Source organism: Oncorhynchus mykiss, chromosome 28 (assembly GCF_013265735.2).
Source record: "Oncorhynchus mykiss isolate Arlee chromosome 28, USDA_OmykA_1.1, whole genome shotgun sequence".
In the NCBI taxonomy this organism is placed as follows: Eukaryota; Metazoa; Chordata; class Actinopteri; order Salmoniformes; family Salmonidae; genus Oncorhynchus; species Oncorhynchus mykiss.
Window position 1 is genome coordinate 18,792,534 of NC_048592.1, and position 24,661 is coordinate 18,817,194.

The 24,661-nt window shown below is 41.8% G+C and overlaps 1 protein-coding gene across 1 annotated transcript in view; it reads left to right on the forward strand.

The window, feature by feature from the left end:
- Positions 1–24,053, forward strand: part of LOC110508669 (TGF-beta receptor type-1) — a 90,333-nt gene extending 66,280 nt beyond the window's left edge. Inside the window, exons 7-9 of the mRNA XM_021589377.2 lie at positions 636–760; positions 1,588–1,718; positions 19,492–24,053. Of these exons, the coding sequence (XP_021445052.1) occupies positions 636–760; positions 1,588–1,718; positions 19,492–19,617 (382 nt within the window). The 3' untranslated portion in view covers positions 19,618–24,053. The remainder of the gene's footprint in view (positions 1–635; positions 761–1,587; positions 1,719–19,491) is intronic.
- Positions 24,054–24,661: the final 608 nt, after the last annotated feature.

Consider the following 24,661-nt stretch of genomic DNA (forward strand, 5'->3'; position numbering starts at 1 on the left):
TGTTGCATCATGGGGCGTGTAGAGCAGTGCTGGGAGGCTTGGCTGGTCTCAGCCGACACTAGCAAGCATTGGGCAGGAGCATGTCACAGCCAATCCCCTTCACTGATGTCACTCTGCGTCTGCTGCCAACCGTCTCTTCAACGCAGGAACACACACGCGGGCCTTCCACCACGCAGCGCTGCACTGCAGTCAGTGACAGTGTGACGGGCTAATAAAAATTCTGAGTGTCGTCTGGGTTTGACCTTTCTTGTGACCTCTAACCTACTATAGCCCTTTTCTCTCGCTCCTGCCCTTTTACTCTCCCACTCTCCTGACGACACTGCAAGGCTCGCCTCGATCAGATCATCTCCTAGTAAAGGATTAGACAATAGACTGAGACTGTACAGGGATGTTTAAATCCAGATTTTAGACCGTCATTGGAGCTTTGGATCAGAAAAGGTCAGTGTAGAATATTCATCTTTAGAACGTTCATGTTTAAACCAGCATAGTACATTCATTACCTCTTAACTGAGAGTACACTTGTTCACCATGATCACTCAGGATACTCTTTGAGAATGAAGAGTGAGTAAAGAGCTCATGTTGTCGACCCTGTGTCTGAAAGGCTAAAGAGAACTGTCTGGTGAATGTCTCCTCAGGTACATGGCCCCTGAAGTCCTGGATGACTCAATCAATATGAAGCATTTTGAGTCGTTCAAGCGGGCAGACATCTACGCCATGGGCCTGGTGTTCTGGGAGATCGCACGGAGATGCTCAATAGGAGGTGAGAACCAGTGGTGTTGTGTACTTAAGTAGTAATTTAAAGTATTTTTACTTAAGTAGTTTTTTTAGGTATCTGTAGTTTACTTTATTATCTTTGCCTACTTTCTTCTCTACATTCCTAAAGAAAATAATGTACTTTTTACTCCATACATTTTCCCTCACACCCAAAACTACTCGTTACATTTTGACAGGAAAATGGTCCAATTCACACACTTATCAAGAGAACATCCCTTGTCATCCCTACTGCCTCTGATCTGGCGGACTTACTAAACACAAATGCTTCGTTTGTAAATTATGTCTGACTGTTGGTGTGTGACCCTGGCTATCTGGTTTGCTTAAAATAAGGAATCTGAAATGGTTTATACTTTGACTTTTGATACATAAGTACATCTTAGCAATTATATTTACTTTTAATCCTTAGGTATATTTAAAACCATGTACTTTTAGACTTACTCAAGTAAAATTCACCCAATAAAATACTATTTGAGTCATTTTCTATTAAGGTATCTTTACTTTTACTCAAGTATGACAATGAGTACTTTACTCACCACTGGAGATAACACTACGCTCCTTTTTCGTTTTGGCCCCAAGGACCGCAGCTAATTTCTGAAAGCCTCATGTCTGTTACACAGTGCAGCCTGCCACTGACACAAGGCCCAAGGTTTGGGATATATTGTGGGACTCACTCTGACTCTAGTTTAGTCTGTCACTCTAAGGCTTGGAGTCATCATTTGCCTTTCTCTGATATTTTCAACACTTTGTAAGAATTTGTTCCTAGATTGCCATTGGCCTTGTGTCTAATCCCATCCCGTGTCTGTTGCTCCCCAGGTATCCACGAGGACTACCAGCTGCCCTACTATGACCTGGTCCAGTCAGACCCCTCGGTGGAAGAGATGAGGAGGGTGGTGTGTGACCAGAAACTACGGGCCAACATCCCCAACAGGTGGCAGAGCTGCGAGGTATGACATACTATGTGCTTCTTGTCCTGCTTCACTTCCCTTGGGAATATCATCTGTTTGTTCTTGGTCGGTCTCTTAACTGTCTGCCTCGCCTCTCTCGCTTTCTCGCCCTCTTTTTTGTTTTTTTGTTTCCTCTATTACTCTCTCCCTATTTGGTCTCCTGCCAGAAGCCTTCCCACTTCATCACCAGATCCACTTTCTCTCTGTCTTTATTGATGCAATTTTTATTGCTTGGAAACAGACAATTAGATTACATCCAATTTGCAGTCATAAAGCATCGTAATCTGATCATCATCCCCTGCAAGGTTACAATGGCTCCTGCCAGAGCCTAGGCATCCCAGGCCGGCTGTAAAGCAAACCCCTGAATTGATGGCCAGGCTGGTGAATATTAAATGGCCCATCAGTCTATTTGTTTCACTCTGTCTGCGGTTGGAGAAAAGAAGCAAAAAAAGGTGCGGTTTTAAATCACTCAAAGCTTATTCACTAAATTAACATGAGCACATCAGGGACACATTTGGAGAGCTGACTAGAAGACCCATCTTTCTACCAGTCTCTGCTGCTCCTCACTTTAAAATCTATAGATGGACTGGTGTTCTTTCAGCAGTGCTGCTCTTTCTCCCCCCCCCCCCCCCCCCCCACCTGACTGTATTACCAATTCTAAGAATCTTGAAAGCTATTCCCCTACTCGGCTGCGTGAGTGCATACATACAGATGTCGGATCTTAATATGACCCATTTCGTCGCAGGAGAAAAATAATACTGAAGCAGGAGAATTAAAAAATGTTTTTGAATATTTAGAATCGCTGCCTGGAGGCAGCTGGAAGTGGTGTTTGTAGGCTATACAATGCACTGTCGTACCATACCTAAGGGGCTATGGTTTGGGGAAGGCTCTGCAAACCAGCAAACCAACGAACCTCACACCATTAAGTATTTTTACGGCTTGCTAGAACATTGTGAACTGCCGTAACGCAGTGGTCTGATCAGCACACTTTGGCTCAGAGCATCAGGAGTTCGCGCCCATTGCTGGGCAATTGTTTTGAAACTTTGTATGAATGGCAACTAATGTTGACGTAGCCTACTCTTATTATTTAACCAATCCAAAGGCAGCTGCCTACCTACCTCCAAAGGCACATACCTTAGTAGGTATCACTTTTCTATTAGGTTACTGCCACTTGGGAAGTGATTCAAAGGCAGCATCACGTGATAAACCATTCACATTCCACGAGGGGTGAGATGTTTGTTGCCACTGTAGCAGCGTGAGCAACTGGTGCTAGCTATTCAGTGACCTAGCCCAAAATGGAAATATCTGATACGAATAACAAGTAACAGAATTGATATCCTCAGTACCTGTTCATGAATGAAATTGACACCGACCAGGATAATTATCCTACAGTATGGGGTCCTCCTCTCGCATATTGCTTGGTCTGCAGCTTCATCGTTGTGGATGTGACTGGTAAGATTCCATGATATCTTAGACTGATTTTTTTGTGATAGCTAAATAAGCTATTTTACTGACTGTTTAAGAATGATCAATAGCCAGAATAGTGGAGATTCACTGTGAAGCTAATATTGCATTAAAGCTGATGTTTTTTTTATAATGAGTAGTCTTTAATTGTGATTTAATTCATACAACTATCACACCCTTGCATATTATTACATGACACAGATGTTCAATATAACATGCTTACGTTTGTCGGTAACTAATATTGAAAGGTAATATAATGCCATCTAACTAGATTAGAAGGCCTAGGTTACTTCATCCTAATGTAAGCTAAATGCATTGGATACAAAACAAATACTGGCATGTGATAACAGGATAACATATCCAATATAAATGCATATCAAACAGGAATAAATGTTCAATAGAATGAATTGTAATATTATTGGTGACTTTCTGTCTCCTTGCAGGGGAATAGACAGATTAACTGCAGTCACCAGATGCCCAAGCCTCTAAACTAGAAACATGTGGACATCAACACTTTGAATAAATGTTAACATTTTTATTGGTTTTTCCTCTATCTGTGAGTCCTTAAAACACAGGCCATTGTCGAATAAGTAATTCCCAAGTGAGGGACATCCCGGAGATGAACCTCTAACATTCATAAACTTGTTCAGTACATGAGAGCAAATTTAAGACAGGAGTTTACAGATTTTTGTTCCAGCTCTTCACAAACACTTAATTCTACTACGCTGAACAAAAATATAAACGCAACAATTTCCAAGATTTTCCTGAGTTACAGTTCATATAAGAAAATCAATCAATTGTAATAAATTCATTAGGCCCTAATCTATGGATTTCACATGACTGGGAATACAGATGTTGATACAGTCTGTTGATCGGAGATACCTTAAAAAAAAGGCAGAGGGTGTTGACACCAGGCTTGACACCAAGCTCAGAGATCTGGGTCTGGACACCACCCTCTGCAACTGGATCCTGGTGTTTCAGACAGACAGACCACAGGATGTGATCATTGGCAACAACACCTCCTCCACAACGACTCCCAGGGGTGTGTCCTCAGCCCTCTGCTGTTCTCCCTGTTCACCCACACCTGCGTGGCTTTGCACGACACCTAGTCCATCAAGTTTGCTGACGGCACTGCGATTGTAGGCCTGATAACCATCAATGACGAGTCAGCCTATAGGGAGGAAGTAAGTGAACTGGCATTGTAGTGCCAGGACAACCTCCCTCAACATCAGCAAAACAAAGGAATTGATTATTGGCTTCAGGAAGCAGAGGAGGGAACATGGCCCCATCTGTATCAACAGGACTGCGGTAGAGAGTCTGCAATTTTAAATTCCCCTTTGTACACATCACTGAGGACTTGACATGGACCAATAACACAACCACTCTTGTCAAGAGGCCGCAACAGCATTTCTACGTCCTAAGGCGGCTGAAGAAATTCGGCATGCCATCCCAGGTTTTCTCCAAATACTACTGCTGCACCATCGAGAAGGTCCTGACCGGTTGCTTCGCGACCTGGTATGGGAATTGCTCCTTCCACAACTGCAAGGCCCTCAAGTGGGTTGTGAAGACGGCCCAGTACATCACTGGGACCATGCTCCCACCCATCCAGGACACCTGAGGAAAGCCCGCAGTACCATCAAGGACCCTAGAAACCCCAGCCACGAGCTGTTCTCTCTCCCTTACCGTCGGGCAGATGGTATCAGAGCATGAAGTCTGATACCAACAGGGTCAGAGAAAGTTTCTATCTACAAGCCATCAAACTGCTGAACACTTGAACTGGACTGACCACCTACACTGACTCAACACACCTTAGCACATACCCACATATAAACGTATGCTACACACACACACACATCACAACTAGTAATGATGGGGCGGTGAGTCGGAAGCAGGTGCAGGTGTAACGTTTTAATAAAACAACAAAACAACACAAGAACAATACCAACTGGAGAATGACATAAAGGGGAGGAAATGATGAAGGTAATGGAGTACAGGTGTGCGTAATGATGAATCCCAGGACCGGTGGTTAGTATTCTGGCGTGGAGGAGCAGGAGCAGACGTGACACAACTGCTGCTACCAGACTCATATTATGATTTCTAAATACTGCACAATGTAAACACTTGCCCCCTAAACCCCCCCGTCCCCAAAGTGTGTAAAATATTGGATTATAAATTGTGCATTCCTGTATTATACTGATACTAAAATGTTTATTCTATTCTACTGAGCCATTTTACTTTGTTTATATTTTATTTCTTATTGTTGCATTGTTGAAGGAACCTGCAAGTAAGGATTTCGTTGGACAGTGTATACCATGTGTTTCCCATACATACGACTAATAAAACTTTAAACAACTTAATTGACCACAATCAACATTTTGCAATGGCAACTCAGTCTCCAGACTTGAACCACATTGAAAACCTTTGTTTCGAATTGAAGCGGGCAAGTCCATAAGTGCAGACAAAGGATCTGGGAAGATTCAGTATGGTGCAATGGTCTGTTGTTAAGCAATCAGGCCCAAGGAGGTGTGGTATAATGGCCAATATACCACGGCTAAGGGGTGTTTTTATGCACGACCCAACGCGGAGTGCCAGGACACAGCCCTTAGCCGTGGTATATTGGCCATATATCACAAACCCCGGAGGTGCCTTATTGCTATTATAAACTGGTTACCAACATAATTAGAGCAGTAAAAATGTATGTTTTGTCATACCTGTGGTATACGGTTTTCATGACAAAAAATTGTGAGTCAATGAGGAGTATTTATTGGTTAAATAAGAAGTTATGGTTAAAAATGTATTTTTGACCTATTGTTTGAAACATTCCTAATGGAAAGCATATTTAGGAAAGCATATTTATCTTCCTGGAAAGCATATTTAGGTGCTAATTTGGCCTTATCCTGAGAGAGAGCAGGTTAGGCAGTTAACAAGTTGGCAATAGTAGAGCCATAGAGTGATTCCTCATGAAACCAGGTCACAAAAAAGACCATGATTTTATGGATTTCCACAAAATGTAAATCCATAGAATGGTCCTTATGGATTATTGACATTTGTATCTAAAAACAATCAATTGGCATATTTATGACCTCCTTTAAGACTCCATAATGTTTTATCTGTAGGTGCTACAAAGCAAAAATTGGTGTCATGTGAAGCTTTACTGCTTGCTCTGTAATATGAGTAGTATTTTTATTTCAATAACAATTCTTAAATTAATATTTAAAAATAAGCATGAATATTGAAGATGTCCAATTTATTTGGATCTTTTTTTGGTGAACATAATATACTCTACGGGCATATCAAAGTTCCAGAGGGGGATCTCTGCAAATGTTACAGTTGTGATCCAAATGGTAAGCATTACCAATAGAGTGAATGGGAAAATGGATTCAATATTGTTGCCCTCTGTTGGTGATTTGTAGTATGTGCGATGATACAAGCAATGTTCCCTCCAAACTGCGTGAGCAGTAGCCCCGACTGCCGCGCAGCTCCCCGGGATTGCCTCGCAGAAATATATCAGCCCATGAGAGAATCATTACACTGAACTTCACTCAACTTTCTAGAGCAGTGGTCACCAACCAGTTTATCTTCAAGGCATTCCTAGTCGATCGCCAAACATTCCTGTAAAAAACCCAACGATAAAGACTTGTGTTACTATTTTTTATTTTATTTGTCTCAGGTGTGGCTGTAGCAGTCATTAAATTTTGTCATGCAAAAGTCTGCCGGTCTCCCGGTAATTGACCATTAAATAACAAACACGCATCTCCAGGCCTCGACACATACAAGCCGCTGATGCGTGCCTTTGGAACATCGCTATTTAATAAAAAGTCTAAATCATTAAATATACACCATCACAATAAATCCATTATTTTATTTTTATAGACCGTGTGCTTAAACTAATAACATTATATTTTTCTTGTCTGTATTGAATGCATCATTTCAAATTTTAGAGTGTAGGTTGGAAAAAGTATCAACTGTTCAGAGGAGACTGTGTGAATCAGGCCTTCATGAAAAGAAACCACTACTAAAGGACACCAATAAGAAGAAGAGACTTGATTGGGCCAAGAAACACAAGCAATGGACATTAGACCGGTGGAAATCTTTCCTTTGGTCTGATGAGTCCAAATTTGAGATTTTTGTTTCCAACCACCTTGTCTTTGTGAGATGCAGAGTAGGTGAACTGATGACCTCCGCATGTGTGGTTCCCACAGTGAAGCATGGAGAAGGAGGTGTGATGGTGTGGGGATGTGTTATCAGTTGATGTTATTCATCAATAACAGACCCCAAAGCAAATCAGGGGGAGAAAAATAGCTTTATTCAAAGAGAACAAATCATAGTTGTTATGCTGGGAAGTAGATGGTCATTCTTCCCTGTCCTCACTGATTATCCACAGAACAAAGGGGCAGGATGTAATTTATAAACCCCAACCCTAGCCTGTGGTTGACCAATTTGAATTCCTGGCAATAATATCTGGCCAATGTATCCCGTTTCAGGCTGAATGTATAGACAATTTGGACCAATGAGAACTTGCCACATGTAGCTATGAGTCCCGGACTGAAATTCCTCCCATATCTCTAACCCATTAATCATTCATTCCCTATTGCAGAAAAACAACCATTTCCATTGATCGTTAATTCCCTCTTGACCTTTTAGTCCTCTGCGTTATGTCTTAAAATATTCTTACAGATGCTTTGCTGGTGACGCTGTCAGTGATTTATTTAGAATTCAAGGCACACTTAACCAGCATGGCTATCACAGAATCTGCCATGATAAACCATCCCATCTGGTTTGTGCTTAGTGGGATTATCATTTGTTTTTCAACAGGGCAATGACCCCAAAACACCTCCAGGCTGTGTAAGGGTTATTTGAGTGATGGAGTGCTGTAACAGAATACCTGGCCTCCACAATCACCTGACATCAACCCAATTGAGATGTTTTGGGATGAGTTGGACCTCAGAGAGAAGATTAAGATGCCAACAAGTGCTCAGCAAATGTGGGAACTCCTTCAAGACTGTTGGAAAAGCTTTCCAGATGACTACCTCATGAAGCTGGTTGAAAGGATGCCAAGAGTGTTCAAAGCTGTCATTAAGGCAAAGGGTGGTTACTTTGAAGAATCTAAAATATATTTTATTTGTCTAACACTTTTTTGATGACTACATGATTCTATATGTGTTACTTCATAGTTGTGTTGTCTTCAAAATTATTCTACAATGTAGAAAATAGTAAAAAAAAACTAAAATACAAGTAAAAAAATTAAATAAAGTTTAAAAAATAATAATAAAAACCATGAATGAGTAGGTCTGTCCAAACTTTTGACTGGTACTGTAAGTATTCTGACCCTTTACTCAGTACTTTTTTGATGCACCTTTGGCAGCGATTATAGCCTTGAGTCTTCTTTGGTATGACACTAATAGCTTGGCACATCTGTATTTGGAGAGTTTCTCCCATTCTTCTCTGCAGATCCTCTCAAGCTCTGTCCGGTTGGATGGGGAGTGTCACTTCACAGCTATTTTCATGTTTCTCCAGAGATGTTCAATCGGGTTCAAGACTTGTCCCGAAGCCACATCTGTGTTGTCTTGGCTGTGTGCTTAAGGTCATTTTCCTGTTGGAAGGTGAATCTTCGCTCCAGTCTGAGGTCCTCAACTCTCTGGAGCAGGTTTTCATCAAGGATCTCTCGGTACTTTGCTCCGTTCATCATTCCCCTCGATCTTGACTAGCCCTCCAGTCCCTACCATTGAAAAAAATCCCCACAGAATGATGCTGCCACCACCATGCTTCACCATAGGGATGGTATTGGATAGGTGATGAGCGGTGCCTGGTTTCCTCCAGACGCGACACTGGAGGAAACCAGGCAATCCTGTGCCTTTTACTGAGGAGTGGCTTCCGTATGGACACTACCATAAAGGCCTGATTGGTGGAGTGCTGCAGAGATGGTTGTCCTTCTGGAAGATTCTCCCATCTCCACAGTGGTACTCGGGAGCTCTGTCAGAGTGACCATTGGGTTCTTTGTCACCCCCTGACAAAGGCCCTTTCCCCCTGATTGCTCAGTTTGGAAGGGCGGCCAGCTCTAGAAAGAGTCTTGGTGGTTTCAAACTTCTTCCATTTAAGAATGATGGAGGCCACTGTGTTCTTGGGGATGTTCAATGCTGCAGACATTTTTTGGTACCCTTCCCCAGATCTGTGCCTCGACACAATCCTGTTTTGGAGCTCTATGGACAATTCCTTCGACCTCATGCCTTGGTTTTTGATCTGAGATGCACTGTCAACTGTGGGACCTTACATAGACAGGTGTGTGCCTTTCCAAATCATGTCAAATCAATTGAATTTACCACCCAATCAAGTTGTATAAACATCTCACGGATGATCAATGGAAACCAGGTTGCACCTGAGCTCAATTTCGATTATCATAGCAAAGGTTCTGAATACTTATGTAAATAATGTTTTCGCTTTGTCATTATGGGGTATTGTGTGTAGATTGAGTAAAACATGTTTCGAATGAGGCTGCAATGTAACAAAATGTGGAAAAAGTAAAGGGGGTCTGAATACTTTCCGAATGCACTGTATGACGTGGCTATATTGTGTAAAAGCAATCACACTTTGGACAGGTCCTGTATGCTAGATTTGGATTTATTTGGAATCTTTAGTTGTGAATGATACAAACCATAGAATGTCTTAGAAATCAAGACATACAGTATATGGGCTGCAAGGTGTGACTAGGCTATTGATGATTTGATAAAGCAGCAAAAAAGCTTGCGCTTTTTCTTTCCTCAGGCTGCACAGCTGTTTTCTCATCAAGTGATTGTATTTTCACTATTCTCAATTGAATCTTGTCTTTACTAATATGCTAAATTTGTTGTGGTTTAGAATTGGCCATTATCGCAGGGGAACAAATACATGTCATCTGTATGCACTTGAATATGGGACGTTGGTCTATTTTGTAGGCTACTTCAGTTTTATAGTGGAGCATGTGCTTAATATGAGCCGCTGATAAATAAATACAATAACACTTTTTTTCACTCCTTGCATCAACCACTGTTTAATGAGTATGCTTTGGCTGCCCGACAGGTGATATTCCACCCAAACTCTGTATGCCATGGGCTCTCCAATTTGGTTCTTGCAGCTACCCAGTGCTTAATTTGAGAAACCAAGTGAAATCTGTTCGGGTACATCGATTAGTAACGTTTCGCAACTAAACATATTTCACTAAACTGTTGACAGCCTGTCTGCACACTCGAGAAAGGAATAAAGGAGAGAGAGGAGGAGATGGAAACGCATGGTAGTGAGAGATTCTGTATAGCTAAAGGTAATGTGTCACCCAATTAATTATGAAAATATAAAAATTCCCTATAACCAGGCTATTCAAATACAAATTCACTAATTGTAGGCTAACTGTAATACGCCCTGCACAATCAATGAACCAACAGCATCGCCTAGGGCTATATGTTCACTCCCAGACTCATGGATATACATTTTGAAGCGTAGCATAAGGTAACCAGTCCATCCATGATGCATAAGAACAGTACACACTCAGGCCAGACCAATTAATTATGAATCAAAGACATCTTAAATCAGTTTTGCCATGCATATATGCAGTAGGCTATGTATTGTATAATGGCACAATCTATGTTAATTCCGTTTTTTTTTTTGGGCAGGCAACCGCAGCGTGCATGTGATGCATCTAGTGCAGTAGTGCCTAGGTAGAGGTTAGTTGCATGCCCGCTTACCATGTGCTTGCATACTCTCGCTTACAGGTCGCTGTCACCGGCTAGCCCTTGTAGTGAATTGGGGAGCAGCTTCATGCACAAGTCTCCCCTTGTTGGTGCAAAACCTCTCCATGACCAAGACTCCTGTCGGGCCTCCTCGCGGCGGCACACGTTTACTGGTTGTCTTGAAACTCCAGGCTAACTGGCAGGGGATCTCGGAGCAGCAGTGGGCCCCAGAGATGCATCTGTACAGGCCCACCTCTTTACGGACACGTCCTTGCAGCTATCAACCACTGTCCCGCATCTGGTACGACAAAGGCTAGGGGAGAACACCCTGAGAGAAAAGCAGCGTGCTGGCGGTGCGTGATAGGCGGACGCTGACAGACTGGGGCTCGGGCAGCTGTGGAAGATACTGGTCGTCCTGGGTTTCCCTCTTGCCACTGGAATTTCACCTTCCTACAGTGAAGTAGTGCTGTTGGGGATTGTGCACCCCAGCGGCACTTTAAATAACTTCCTTTGCGCAGGTATCCACTTCAGGCCTCGGTGAAGCCATCAACCGGAAACCGGACTAAAGTCTGGCAACGTTGGGGTGTCTGGTGACGGGGGCAGGAGTGAATGCACCGGGAGCCCTTAATCAGTGGCAGCCGCACAGGGCTATTATGGTCGCCAGCAGCTGTGACTTGAGTGGCAGCTGCTCTCGGCAGACCCCTGTGTGACTGAGCAGCCCTGTTAAGGAGCCACACTGCTCACCCCAGCTGGGGAGAGGCCTAGAAAAGGTGGCCTAAAAATTGCCCACTCACTCCATCCTGGATAGACTACCGCACCTATCGGGAGTTCCACTCAGCAGTCGAAAAATGCTAAAGAAAATAATTCCCCTGAAACTAGCGAGAAAGAACATCGGAACTCTTTTGGACACTGACGATAATAGCAATAGACCCCATCGGAGAACAGCTTTGATTGCTGCATAACTGTGGCGCTACAAGATTGACATTGCTGCCCTGAGTGAGACCAAGTTCCCGGATGAAGGTTCCCAGAAATAAGAAAGGGAAAGGTTACCCTCCGGGTGGACAACATAAGCACGGTGTGGGACTGGCAATTAAGAACAGCCTTCTACCCAGCCTTTGACACCATCACAGCCTTACTGGATAATATGCATAAAGCATACAGGGCTATTCTCAACAGTCCCACATCTGCTACCCTTCGCAAGCAATGGCATGCATTGCGCAAACAATCTTGCAAACAAAATGAATGGTGGAAGAATAAGGCACAGGAAATCCACCTTTATGCAGACAAAAACGACATGCACAATTTCTACAACTCAACTAAAGATATCTATGGCACTAGAAGTCGCTCAATCACCACCATGAAAACAGCTGATGGTCTGACTCTCTTGAAGGACCAAAACCAGATCCCGATGAGGTGGGCTGACCACTTTTAAGCACTACTCAATCAGCATTCTCCTACAGACCTCTCCATCCTGAAAGAACTGCCTGTCTGTCCACCCATTCAAGACCTCAACCATTTTCCAACTTTCCAAGAGGTGTTATCAGCTATCTGTTCCCTCAAGAAAAACAAGACTCCTGGTGCTGACAGCATCCTGGCAGAGCTACTTAAGAAGGGAGGTTATTTCTGCACCAGAACGCTCCACCAGCACATCACTGAGGTTTGGGATGAGGAGATCGTCCCCCAACAGCGGCGGGATGCAAACATTGTCACCATCTATAAGAACAACAGTCAGGGGATACCCCTTCTGGCTGTTGCCGGCAAGGTCCTGTTCAAGGTGATGCTACACAGGTTGGTGAACAACATCACAGAGGAACTGTTGCCAGAGTCAAATTGCGGTTTCAGAAAGGACAGGAGTACGGTCAACATGATATTCACAGTACGGCAACTCCAGGAGAAGTGCCTTGAACATCCTGACCATTTCATGGCCTTCGTCGACCTCTCCAAGGCCTTCAACACTGTGAGCAGGGAACTACTATGGGGAATTCTACTCAAATGTGGCTGTCCAGACAAATGTGTCAACGTCCTTTGCCAGTTCCATGATGGTTTGATGGCTCGGGTGGCCATAGGAGGGCAAGAGTCAGTGCCCTTTGGAGTAAGCATCGGTGTGAGGCAGGGGTGTGTGCTGGCACCGGTACTATTTAACATCTTCCTCCTATATGTCACCCAGCTTTTCCACAAAGAGCTTGAAGACAGCAACAGTGTTACGGTGAACTTCAGGAGGCTCCAAGCAAACACCAACATTTTGATGGAGCAGGTTCTTGAGCTGCAGTATGCTGATGACTGTGCTCTTGTGGCCCACACTCTGAAAGCCCTTCAGTCTGTCCTTGTAGCGACTGTGAGGGTCTAGCAGGATGGGACTGTCTATCAACACCACCACAACAGGTGGTCTGCCAATGGAGATCAAGCCCTCCACCCACCATGCCTGTCTTCACCATTGAACACATCACTGGCAATTGTTCCGTCCTTCATATATCTGGGCAGCATACTCTCGGAGGACTGCATCATCGACCTCAATTCAAAATAAGATCAAGCATCAGGAAACTCAGATGCAGGGTCTTCCAAAACCGGGATCTCCACCTCCACACTAGTCGCCGTCTGCATCACCATTCTTCTTTACAGCTGTGAAGCCTGGGTCAATTACAGTCGCCACAACAAGCAGCTCGAGCGATTCCACATAAGATGCCTGCAGCGCATCCTGGGATTCACCTTGTGCCACCATGTGTCCCATACTGAAATACTTGCTAAGATCCAACTGCAAGAGTATGGAGGCCATGGTCACCCAACACCAACTGCGCTGGCTTTTGGCATGTCATTAGAATGTCTCCACAGCGCTTGCCACAGAAGATCATGTATGGCCAGCTACATCTTGGCCAGCGGTCTGTATGGGGGCAGATGAAGCGCTACAAGGACCAGCTGAAGAAGTGCAACATCAAACCCACAGACCTAGAGGATGCTGCTGCCAACCATTCCACCTGGCGCCAGCTCTGGCAGAGTGGTGTACAGGGGTGGAAGGAGGAGAGGAGCACAGAGACAGCAAAAACAGCTCAGGAGACATACAACCATGTCTGCCTCTGTCAACAGACTGCATATGCCCTACCTGCAATGCAGTTTGGATCTTTGATTGGACCAAAGAATTCAGCTTTAACTCAGAAGTGGAAGTCATCATTGAATACGATAGCCTGCTGCATATGTTTATGGTAATCCATGCATTTTTATGGTGAAAATGATCTTCCCCAAACATGGAACTCACACACAGCCTATGTATGTATGCCAGTTAGGCTCTACACCGGTTATAAAGTGCAATAATGTGCTTAATTTTAAGACGTTATTTGGCCACGTTAGTTGTGATACACACCTTATCAAAACATATAGGTCTATGTGCTTGGCTTCATGAGGTGTGCAACTATGATTTAGAAAAAGTCGCAAAAAAACGTGCCGTTTCTTGCCTTACTGCACAAGCTGGGCATCGTTCACACGTGATAATACATTATTCACAAGTGATAGGCTAATATTGTCACCCTTCAGAATATTCTTAATATACATTTTGTCTTTACATATAGTAAATAATATGTGTTAAAGTTTTAGACTGGACCATTGTTATACACCTGTCTCAGAACAGAGGCAAAAAAACAAAACATGTCCTCTATGTACTTAAATAGTGAATGGAGCCTGTTTTTCCCGTGGCTTATTTTCATGCCAGCCAGGTAGGCTATACTCCTGTTGTAAAGATAAGCAATGTGCTTAATATTAGGGAAGTTGAGAAATAAATATAGTAGGCCTAGCCTATAGAAAGCTGATGGGATCTTCCTCTTCAACTCTATTTTCTCATGCAATTGCATAGCCTATAGATATGTTGCGCAACATGAGCTCATGGGCTCTCATGAAGTGTTTGATTCGATTTTTGATTATATTTGCAGTGATGTCAGAGTGATTAGAGGGACAATAGAACACAGTCCTGGTAGCAAGTTTGGCAGGCTACTAATGACCATCTGCAGCGTCAGAGCTTGGAGAAGCCTAATGACCGTGACTAAGCGGAATTCACATGGAATTTGACTGCCAGTCATGACTCATGACAGCCGGTGTGGCGGTAATACGGTCACCATAACAGCCCTAGTCTCGCGCTGTTGGCAGTGGGTGCACCCGATTCAGCTGCCCTGCGCACCAGGTAGGCAAACTGTTGCCATTTTAAACCATTTCATGTGTCTGAAGGAACGAACTTGGCCTTTACGGCAGGCCCAAAGAGAAAATAAAGTGCACTATAGGCCTACTGCTGGCCAAACGGATGGCCCGAAATGACCGTTAGCTACAACTAAGTTGATACGGTGAGATTTCAAAACATTTAAAACCATGACTAGAGAAACACTGTCAACAAATACAGCAAAGAGATGCTGTTATGAGTGAGTTCAGGTGTAAGTTCTTACTCAGCACTATCAACACTTTGTATTAAACACTTTTATAATTCTAAAATATGCATTCTTCCTATTTCCACTCAGCACTACAACAAGCACTGCAGAGGTACTGAATGAGTAGGAACGTGTATCTATAGGCTTGCGTAGTTGTTATTAGCAGCTTGGGTCTTTTTTAATATCAAGGAATATTTCACTTTCTCTGTTCATAGGAGTAACAACATGAATTTGTGCATGAGGCAGAAATAATGTGGTGCGGCTCGAGTTTAATTGGTTAATGTTGCATAAGGTATGTTATAAGTCATGTTTAAAAAATGTGAGCGGTAGATCTCGGCTTGTGTTTTGAGTCAAACTGTCCTACAATTTTCCTGTTAACACTCAACTTTTCCTTTACTTTGGCAATTGTGATCTAATCAACGCAATATTAGCCACTTTCAATGCAACATACCAAAACAAACTATGCAAGAGATATTGTTGTATGCAGAATATATCGGAGTAGGATTCTATTGCATTGACACGGCTCACAGACCGGTGCGGCATGAACAATCAAATAGACAATTGCCATACCGTTGAAGTCGGAAGTTTACATACACTTAGGTTGGAGTCATAAACTTGTTTTTCAACCACTCCACAAATTTCTTGTAAACAAACTATAGTTTTGGCAAGTCGGTTAGGACATCTACTTTGTGCATGACACAAGTAATGTTTCCAAAAATTGTTTACAGACAGATTATTTCACTTATAATTCACTGTATTACAATTCCAGTGGGTAAGAAGTTTACATACACTAAGTTGACTGTGCCTTTTAAACAGCTTGGAAAATTCCAGAAAAGGATGTCATGTCTTTAGAAGCTTCTGATAGGCTAATTGACATCATTTCAGTCAATTGGAGGTGTACCTGTGGATGTATTTCAAGGCCTACCTTCAAACTCAGTGCCTCTTTGCTTGACATCATGGGAAAATCAAAAGAAATCAGCCAAGAGCTCAGAAAAAAATGGTAGACCTCCACAAGTCTGGTTCATCCTTGGGAGCAATTTCCAAATGCCTGAATGTACCACATTCATCTGTACAAACAATAGTACGCAAGTATAAATACCATGGGACCACGCAGCCGTCATACCGCTCAGGAAGGTCTCCTAGAGATGAACGTACTTTGGTGCGAAAAGTGCAAATCAATCCCAGAACAACAGCAAAGGACCTTGTGAAGATGCTGGAGGAAACGGGTACAAAAGTATCTATATCCACAGTAAAACGAGTCCTATATCGACATAACCTGAAACGCCGATCAGCAAGCACTGCTCCAAAACCGCCATAAAAAAATCCAGACTACGGTTTGCAACTGCACATGGGGACTAAGATTGTACTTTTTGGAGAAATGTCCTCTGGTCTGATGAAACAAAAATAGAACTGTTTGGCCATAATGACCATCATTATGTTTGGAGGAAAAAGGGGGAGGCTTGTAAGCCAAAGAACATCATCCCAACCGTGAAGCATGGGGGTGGTAGCATCATGTTGTGGAGGTTCTTTGCTGCAAGAGGGACTGGTGCACTTCACAAAATAGATAGCATCAAATGTTGTCTGGGTGATTTGCTGCAGGAGGGGACTGGTGCACTTCACAAAATAGATGGCATCATGAGGTATGAAAATTGTGGATATATTGAAGCAAAGGGACAATGACCCCAAGCATACTTCCAAAGGCAAAATGGCTTAAAAGTCAAGGTATTGGAGTGGCCATCACAAAGCCCTGACCTCAATCCTATAGAAAATGTGTGGGCAGAACTGAAAAAGCATGTGTGAGCAAGGAGGCCTACAAACCTGACTCAGTTACACCAGCTCTGTCAGGAGGAATGGACCAAAATTCACCCAACTTATTGTGGGAAGCTTGTGGAAGGCTACCCCAAAACATTTTCCCACGTTAAACAATTTAAAGGCAAAGCTACCAAATACTAATTGAGAGCATGTAAACTTCTGACCCACTGGGAATGTGATGAAATAAATAAAAGCTGAAATACATCATTCTCTCAACTATTATTCTGACATTTCACATTCTTTAAAAAAGTGGTAATCCTAACTGACCTAAAACAGGGCATTTTTACTAGGATTAAATGTCAGAAATGGTGAAACACTGAGTTTAAATGTATTTGGCTAAGGTGTATGTAAGCTTCTGACTTCAACTGTATGTGTATCTGTGTCATTTACTTTGAACTGGACAGTGTTTTCAGCATGAGCGGTCATAAGTAGATATGCTTGTTTTGAGATTAAAATGAGAGCTGCATGTGGCCACGTGTGCACAATATGTTCATATCCTTTGCTAGTTAGTGAGTTATTAGTAAAATGGAAATGTAAATTAGCCCAGTTATACATAATTTGCAGTTATCATTAGGGGAGTGATTGCTTCCTACAAGAGCACAAAACGTATAGATTTATAGCCATCTTTGAAAAGCGAGTCAGGTAAAATGCTTTTTTTTGTCTTAAAGTTCCCAGTGTTGTATTTTGAGACAGGCTCGAATAAGCTAAGTAGCCAATAGACAGACGGTAGCATAATGTGTCTTATTCTCTGTAATAATGGTATGGGAATAATAATGCATTTTATTTTGTAAAGTGGTTTCTTGCATCAAACAACACAATGTTCAGTCACCTCCTGGTCTGAAGGGCAAGTGGATAAACAGGTTCATGTCAAGCCCTGCATGTTTTTTGTCCAAAGGTCTCATGGAATGTAGGCCTACTTTGAACACCACACATTGGCTGCTACTGTAGGCTGAATGATAGAACAGCTATTTCCATGTTAAAATGTTATGATGCATTTTCTCCATTGTTTTTAGGCCACTCTAGTAGGCCTACAGTATGATCAAATAGCCACAGTAACCTACATTATCACTGTTAAAACTTAAAGGGGGTACAGCCTCGGTGTTCACAGTAAACGCGCGCTGGAAGTTGCACAGAATTTTCACAGCTTTCAAGTTTGAGCTCAACAATTTTGGGGGGGGGGGGGGGGTCACATTGGATACAAGTAAAAGGAAGGCTGTTATTGGTTACATCGCTTACTATGCCAACTTCTCAGTTTAAAATGGGCCATAACTTTTGAGGTCCCACATTGGAACTTGAATATGTCTGTAAAGTATACTATGTTCAACAGTATATTTTCAATATTCATTGTTATTTTTCAATATTCATAAATTAATGTTATAAAATTGTTCTTGAAATCAATACTACTCATATTACAGAGCAGGCGATAAAGCTTCATTACACCAATTTTCACTTTGTAGCACCTACAGATTAAACATTATGGAGTCTAAAATGACTTTGATTAATTATTTCTCAATTATGCTTTAAGATGCAAAGAGTTGTTTCCTGAATAGTTTATTTGCTACTGAGAATATATTTATGTCAAGTGTTTGTTATTTTCTGTACAAAGTCTATTAGCCAATATGTCCTGCACCTTGTACAAAATCTTAATTAATGCCTTTAATCGTCCCAACCACCCTCCCAAAAAGAAGGGCCTTTTTTCCAATTTAAGTATTGTTTGGTTCAGTGGACCTATTCAATGTCTGAGAATATGACAAGTGTTTCGTTCAAATCAGTTAGGTCAAATGCATAATGCACCTAATATTGAAAATAAAACACCTCTAAGAGGCGACCAGCAGAACATCCTGTCTGTCTTCACTGTCCGATCCGCCAGAGAGCATACTGCTCAATACAGCCCTGCATTCAACACGAGACTCACTGACAAAGCCCTTCGGCGGCCCTCGTGAGATTGAGGAATTGGAATGCAATGGATTGGTATTCAGACCTGTGGCCTGGATGTTGCAAGTCTGACCAGCCTTTTCAAGGTCAGAACGCTGGCGCTCCTCTGTGTCTCCATTGTCTTTGCTGGGCCGCAGACCAGGGGTTTAAGTCTTAATTCAGACTGCGGTTGCAGATTTAATACCATGTCTATGAGTAGCGTCTCTCTATTGCTGTTTCTCTCTTTTGCTCTCGAGTTCTTTCACAACAGCAGTGATTACATTACTCTTTCCACTTGAAGAATGACATTGTGACATTGCAATTGCCGCAGTCATGGTGTTTACTCTACAATTGGTGGGGGCAGCTAGACCAATCCATATGTATATCTCAGTGCTCAACAACATGCAAAACAAAATATGGATGTGTAATTGCTGTTCTGTGATGTTGACGCCGTCTCCCCTGCCTCTGTCCCCTCCCCAGGTTTTGCGGGTGATGGCTAAGATCATGAGGGAGTGCTGGTACTCCAACGGGGCGGCCCGCCTCACCGCGTTGCGCATCAAGAAGTCCCTGTCCCAGCTAAGCCAGCAGGAAGGCATCAAGATGTAAACTAGAGACAACGCCACCTGAATGTCTGGAATCTCGGTCCCCATCTGTGTGCTGTTCCCCTACGCCTCCTCTTTCTCTGAAGGTGGAGGGAGGGAGGTGATGGTACAATCAGGTGGGTGTGTTTACCCTTCTATAACTCATTCCTTTAAGACTGATTGGAGAGATTGTTTCTTTGCTCTCCTCTAAGATGGCATTAAAACATGGGTTGATTCCAGTGGATAACCTGGATAATACTCTGTCTGGACTCTGGATGCAGAGACGCAACCCCCTGACCCTCCTGTTGGTTTGCCTGACTGGTTGCAACAAGCCCTTCTTTCTTACCCACAACAGATACTACTTGACTTTTATTGGGTTCCTCCTGTAGGAATTCCATAGAAAATATTCAGAATCAAAGAAATTAGTTACATTGAAAGAAAATATACATTTTCAAATACCTCTGTCTGGTTATTTCTCAAAGTACCGCGGTCTGTGTCTATTTAAGCATTTCATTCAAACAGGAGTGTTGAGTGTTACTCATATGCATTTATTTTTTTCACTCAACATCTTGTACCTTTTTAACATATATTTTACAGATGCCAGTTCCATAATTGTGTATACTTTTGTCAAGAAAAACTGAATATGACCTTTATCAAGACTTGTCAAATATGCAGTGAAATATGCAATATTTTATTCATTGCTATGTACTGGTAACGGACAAAATAAAGGAAACACTTGAGTAAATACAAAGTATATTGAAAGCAAGTACTTTAACACAGGTGTGGTTCCTGAGTTAATTAACCAATTAACATCCCATCATGCTTGGGGTCATGTATAAAAATGCCCAGTTGCCCATTATTTTGACTGCCATGGCTAGTAGAAGAGATCTGCCTTTGAAAGAGGGGTCTCAAAGGAGCATAGGGGGTTTAAAGGGTTTGTGAGTGTGTGACCAGATCTCAACCTAATTGAACAGTTATGGGAGATTCTGGAGCGGCGCCGGAGACCGAGTTTTCCACCTCCAACAAACCACTAAATGATGGAATTTCTCATGGAAGAATATTGTCGCATCACTCCAATAGAGTTCCAGACACTTGTAAAATCTATGCCAAGGCACATTGAAGCTGTTCTGGGACTCATTGTGGCCCAACGCCCTATTAAGACACTTTTATGTGGGTGTTTCCTTTATTTTGTCTGTCACCTGTATATTTATTTCTTACAGTGTAAATATGAGTCAGTCAGAGGAGGCTGGTGGGAGGAGCTATTAAGAGACTCAATGTAATGGCTGGAACGGAATTAATTGAACTTTCAAACATATGGAAACCATGTTTGGCTCCTTTCCATTAATTCCATTCCAGCCATTGCAATGAGCCCATCTTCCTATAGCTCCTCCCACCAGCCTCCTCTGGAGTGGGTGTGTATGCTGTACTCTATTCCTATGTATTTTGTGTGTGTGTATACAGGTGTACATTCTATGTGTACATACAGTACACCTAAGCTGATAGATATACTGAACAAAATTATAACGCAACATGCAACAATTTCAAAGATTTTACTGAGTTACAGGTCATACAAGGAAATCAGTAAATTAAAATAAATTAATTATGCCCTAATCTATGGATTTCACATGACTGGGCAGGGGCTCTTTTATTTCAGTTCATGAAACATGCGACCAACACTTACGTGTTGCATTTATATTTTTGTTCAGTATAGTATACCTCTATTTTATACAAAGCACTCTTCATTCTTTCAACCATAACCATGAAGTGCTCTGAATCAAGGAGGTTCTCTGAAGGAATGGGTCCTCCCACTGCCATAGGAAGAAATGCAGTGGAAATCCGGGTCAAATTCATTAGGCACCAAACGGAATTCCTAGATTTATCCAATAAGACCTTCTTGTTTTTGTATTCCACTGAGTAGTGCTACGATGTGCACTAATGAATACAATTAAGCAACACCGTGATACCAGTTTACCTTTCAATCTTCTCAGTAGGAATCAAACCTGGACGGTCTTAAGGGAAAGCATTGCCGGAGCTGCATTATATACACTATTTTCTGTATATTTGTATTGCTTTTATGTGAATGAGTTTTCACATCTAGGGGCATAACATTTCAAACAAGAATGTACATTTGGATATCTTAGATTTGTGTACCTTTACAATGAGAAGGCCCCATGAGACCTATACAGGTCCTGTAGTCTCTTTCATTTGTTGCATGAATGAAAGACGGAACATTTTACTTAGTTGGAGATTCATTATGCTGCTAAACATACAGATGTGATCATGTGACATCCCTTATTATTTTCCAGTAGGACAGAACACAGAAAGGATAATTAAGCGAGTCAAGGAAATGCTGTAGGTCATCTGAGGTAGACATTGTTTCATATCTCTTTAGTAGCAATAAGTGCACTTCTGAGCATTGCTGCATAATTACATTTAAAAAAATATAATCTACACTAATAGAATCGACTATGAAGTACTGTGAGCAGAGGTCAGATGAACGCTTGTCAAGTGCCATGGCATTTAGATTTGAACTGTAGGGTTCTCTTCTTCTTTTTTTGCAAAACCAGAGGTACATGCTGTATTCATATCTGCTACTGTGTTATTTGTTGTTGTCTTTTAGCAAGTTTACATCAACCTGCTTAAACCAAATCAAAACACCCTTGAACTATTGTGCCATGCATAGAATGCATAATTGGTCAACTGGTCATTACAGAACAGTGTTGTGGATGGAAAAACAACGTGGTGTTTTTTCACATTCGTCAGACTTGAGATGAAGGAATTTTGCTGCTACGATATACAGTGTATGTTAAACCAAAAAAAATATTATTTTACAGTGGAACAAGAAATGCAACTGTGTTCATGACTCATCCAACAATTTTATTTTCTACGTCATTCCTCTGTCTCATCAGCAGCCTTTTACTTTTCTGACTCTCATAGAAACATCCAGGTATTTATCTTGGCAACATAAACAGCCTCTGACTCCCTACCAGCAAGGACTCCACTAACTATGATCACTATCTGCTAGTCTAGCTTTCACCAGGAACCTTGCATTTTCCCCCCTCCCAGTTTCAAAACTGTTCTACATTTTGATATTTCCTTTCCCAATTGTTCTGTAATCTATAAATGTGCTGTGAATTGTACTGTGTTTTGTATCTGTGTGTAGAGTACCTTCAGAAAGTATTCATACCCTTTGACTTATTCCATATTTTGTGTTACAGCGCGCATTCAAAATGGATTACATTGGTCAGGGAGGTGAGAAAAAACAAAGTGCTTATTTTGAATTCGGACTGTAACATCAAAATGTGGAATAAGCCAAGGGGTATGAATACTTTCTGAAGCACTCCACATTATTTTCAGTTAGTGGAATTGAATCCCCCAATTGCCAGTAATCCAGTATGTAGCCATCATTACACATACATGATTGCGGTCGTCACCTCTCACTGACCTGAACTCAAGCACTCATTTGCTAAAGGAGAAGAGCCCTGTGGCGGTATGTACTGAATGAGATGCTCTGATTAGCAGAAGGAGAAAAAGACCAGTGAGGCAGGCAGCGAACAATACATATTTAGTAGTGGGCTTCTAATGCAACCACAAAATTGGAAATTGATATTAAGCTCTGCTGTGTAGTACAGATTGTGAAACAGAATAAAATAAAATAAAAATAAGCTTCTGGTAAGCAAACCATTCTGAAACGTACAGTATTTGAGGGATCATATGAAGATTCCCTGGTCATCTATATCACATATTGCACAGTAGCTGTAAAGTAGCTGCAGTATGTGCTATTACATACTGGCTCCAGCAGAAGAAAGCCTTCTTATTTCTCCCAGTGCCTATGTTTGACTTCTGTTATATTATATGGAACCATGTTCAAAGTCCAGCACATGTTCTGCTGAAAAGGAAAGGAAACAAAGTTTGATTGAAACACAATCAAAAAAAAAAAAGGAAATGATACCTCCTCTCAGCACACCACTGTTTTTAATGTTTTATTATTATAATTTACCTCAATGTACATAATACTTTTATCTTCCAATTTTGACATTCTATTTCCATGAAATGTCTAATTGAAATAATATTAATGCACATTTCTTTGTCAGTGGTACTCCGTATACAGTGTTTGTTGTGCCCATATGTTTAGGAAGTTTTCCTACTGCCTCGGTTTGAACAATCTCTTATTTGAGAATTGTTGATATTTGAAGAATGCTTTTCATCTCTTTAGAACCCTTTCAAGTTGTAGAGAAAGCCCCTGTACAGTTTCATATATACCATTTGTTTGGAGGGTCATGTTACATCACACATCTTTTCAGAGGTGCTTTTTTCTCTGCTCCCTAAGATAAAGTATGTTGTAAAGTGTTTAAAAGAATGAGCGCTCGACATAGGAATTCAGATGACTTTGACTATTATTTCAAGTTCATGTATAGTGAAGTAGGACGTTTTGTGAATAAATATATACGCATTTTCTTACCTTGTGACATTTGTTTTTTTTTCTTCTCTTTCAAAGAACCCATCTTCTGTGAGTGTATACATAAAAAAAATCACTAGTCATTCAGGTTCAAGTCATTCAGATTGTACTGCAAGATATTGAAGTATCCAGACAAACTAGAATTTAAATGCTTACTATAAATCTTATCAAATTATTCTGTCCCCTTTACATGCTCCCCCCACCAACAGATGGTGGTGTTGCCTAAAAGGAGCCTACATGATGGCCACAGGGATTCTTGCTAATGCACATTCAACAATTCTAGTACTAGTACTGTAAATGCAGCCATTTGACTTTGACTACATTTAGTATGCCATAAGGAGTGTTTTGTTTCAGTGTTTCTCCCACGCTATATCTTTTGACCCCCTCAGGTGTTCAAACTTTTTTTATGATGTCTGGAATGTAAATACATTATAAGTGCTCAGGGGCAAATGGGGAGGCTCTGTCTATCAGGGTCTCTTTAGAGTCTAGACATTCCCTGTAGACCCTGTCTGTCTGGAGATCCCTTTGTTCTGACTCACTCTAGTCAGGCTGAGAAGCTATTGGCCTGGCCAAACATCAACCCATCTCTTGACAATTCATCGTCATCTCT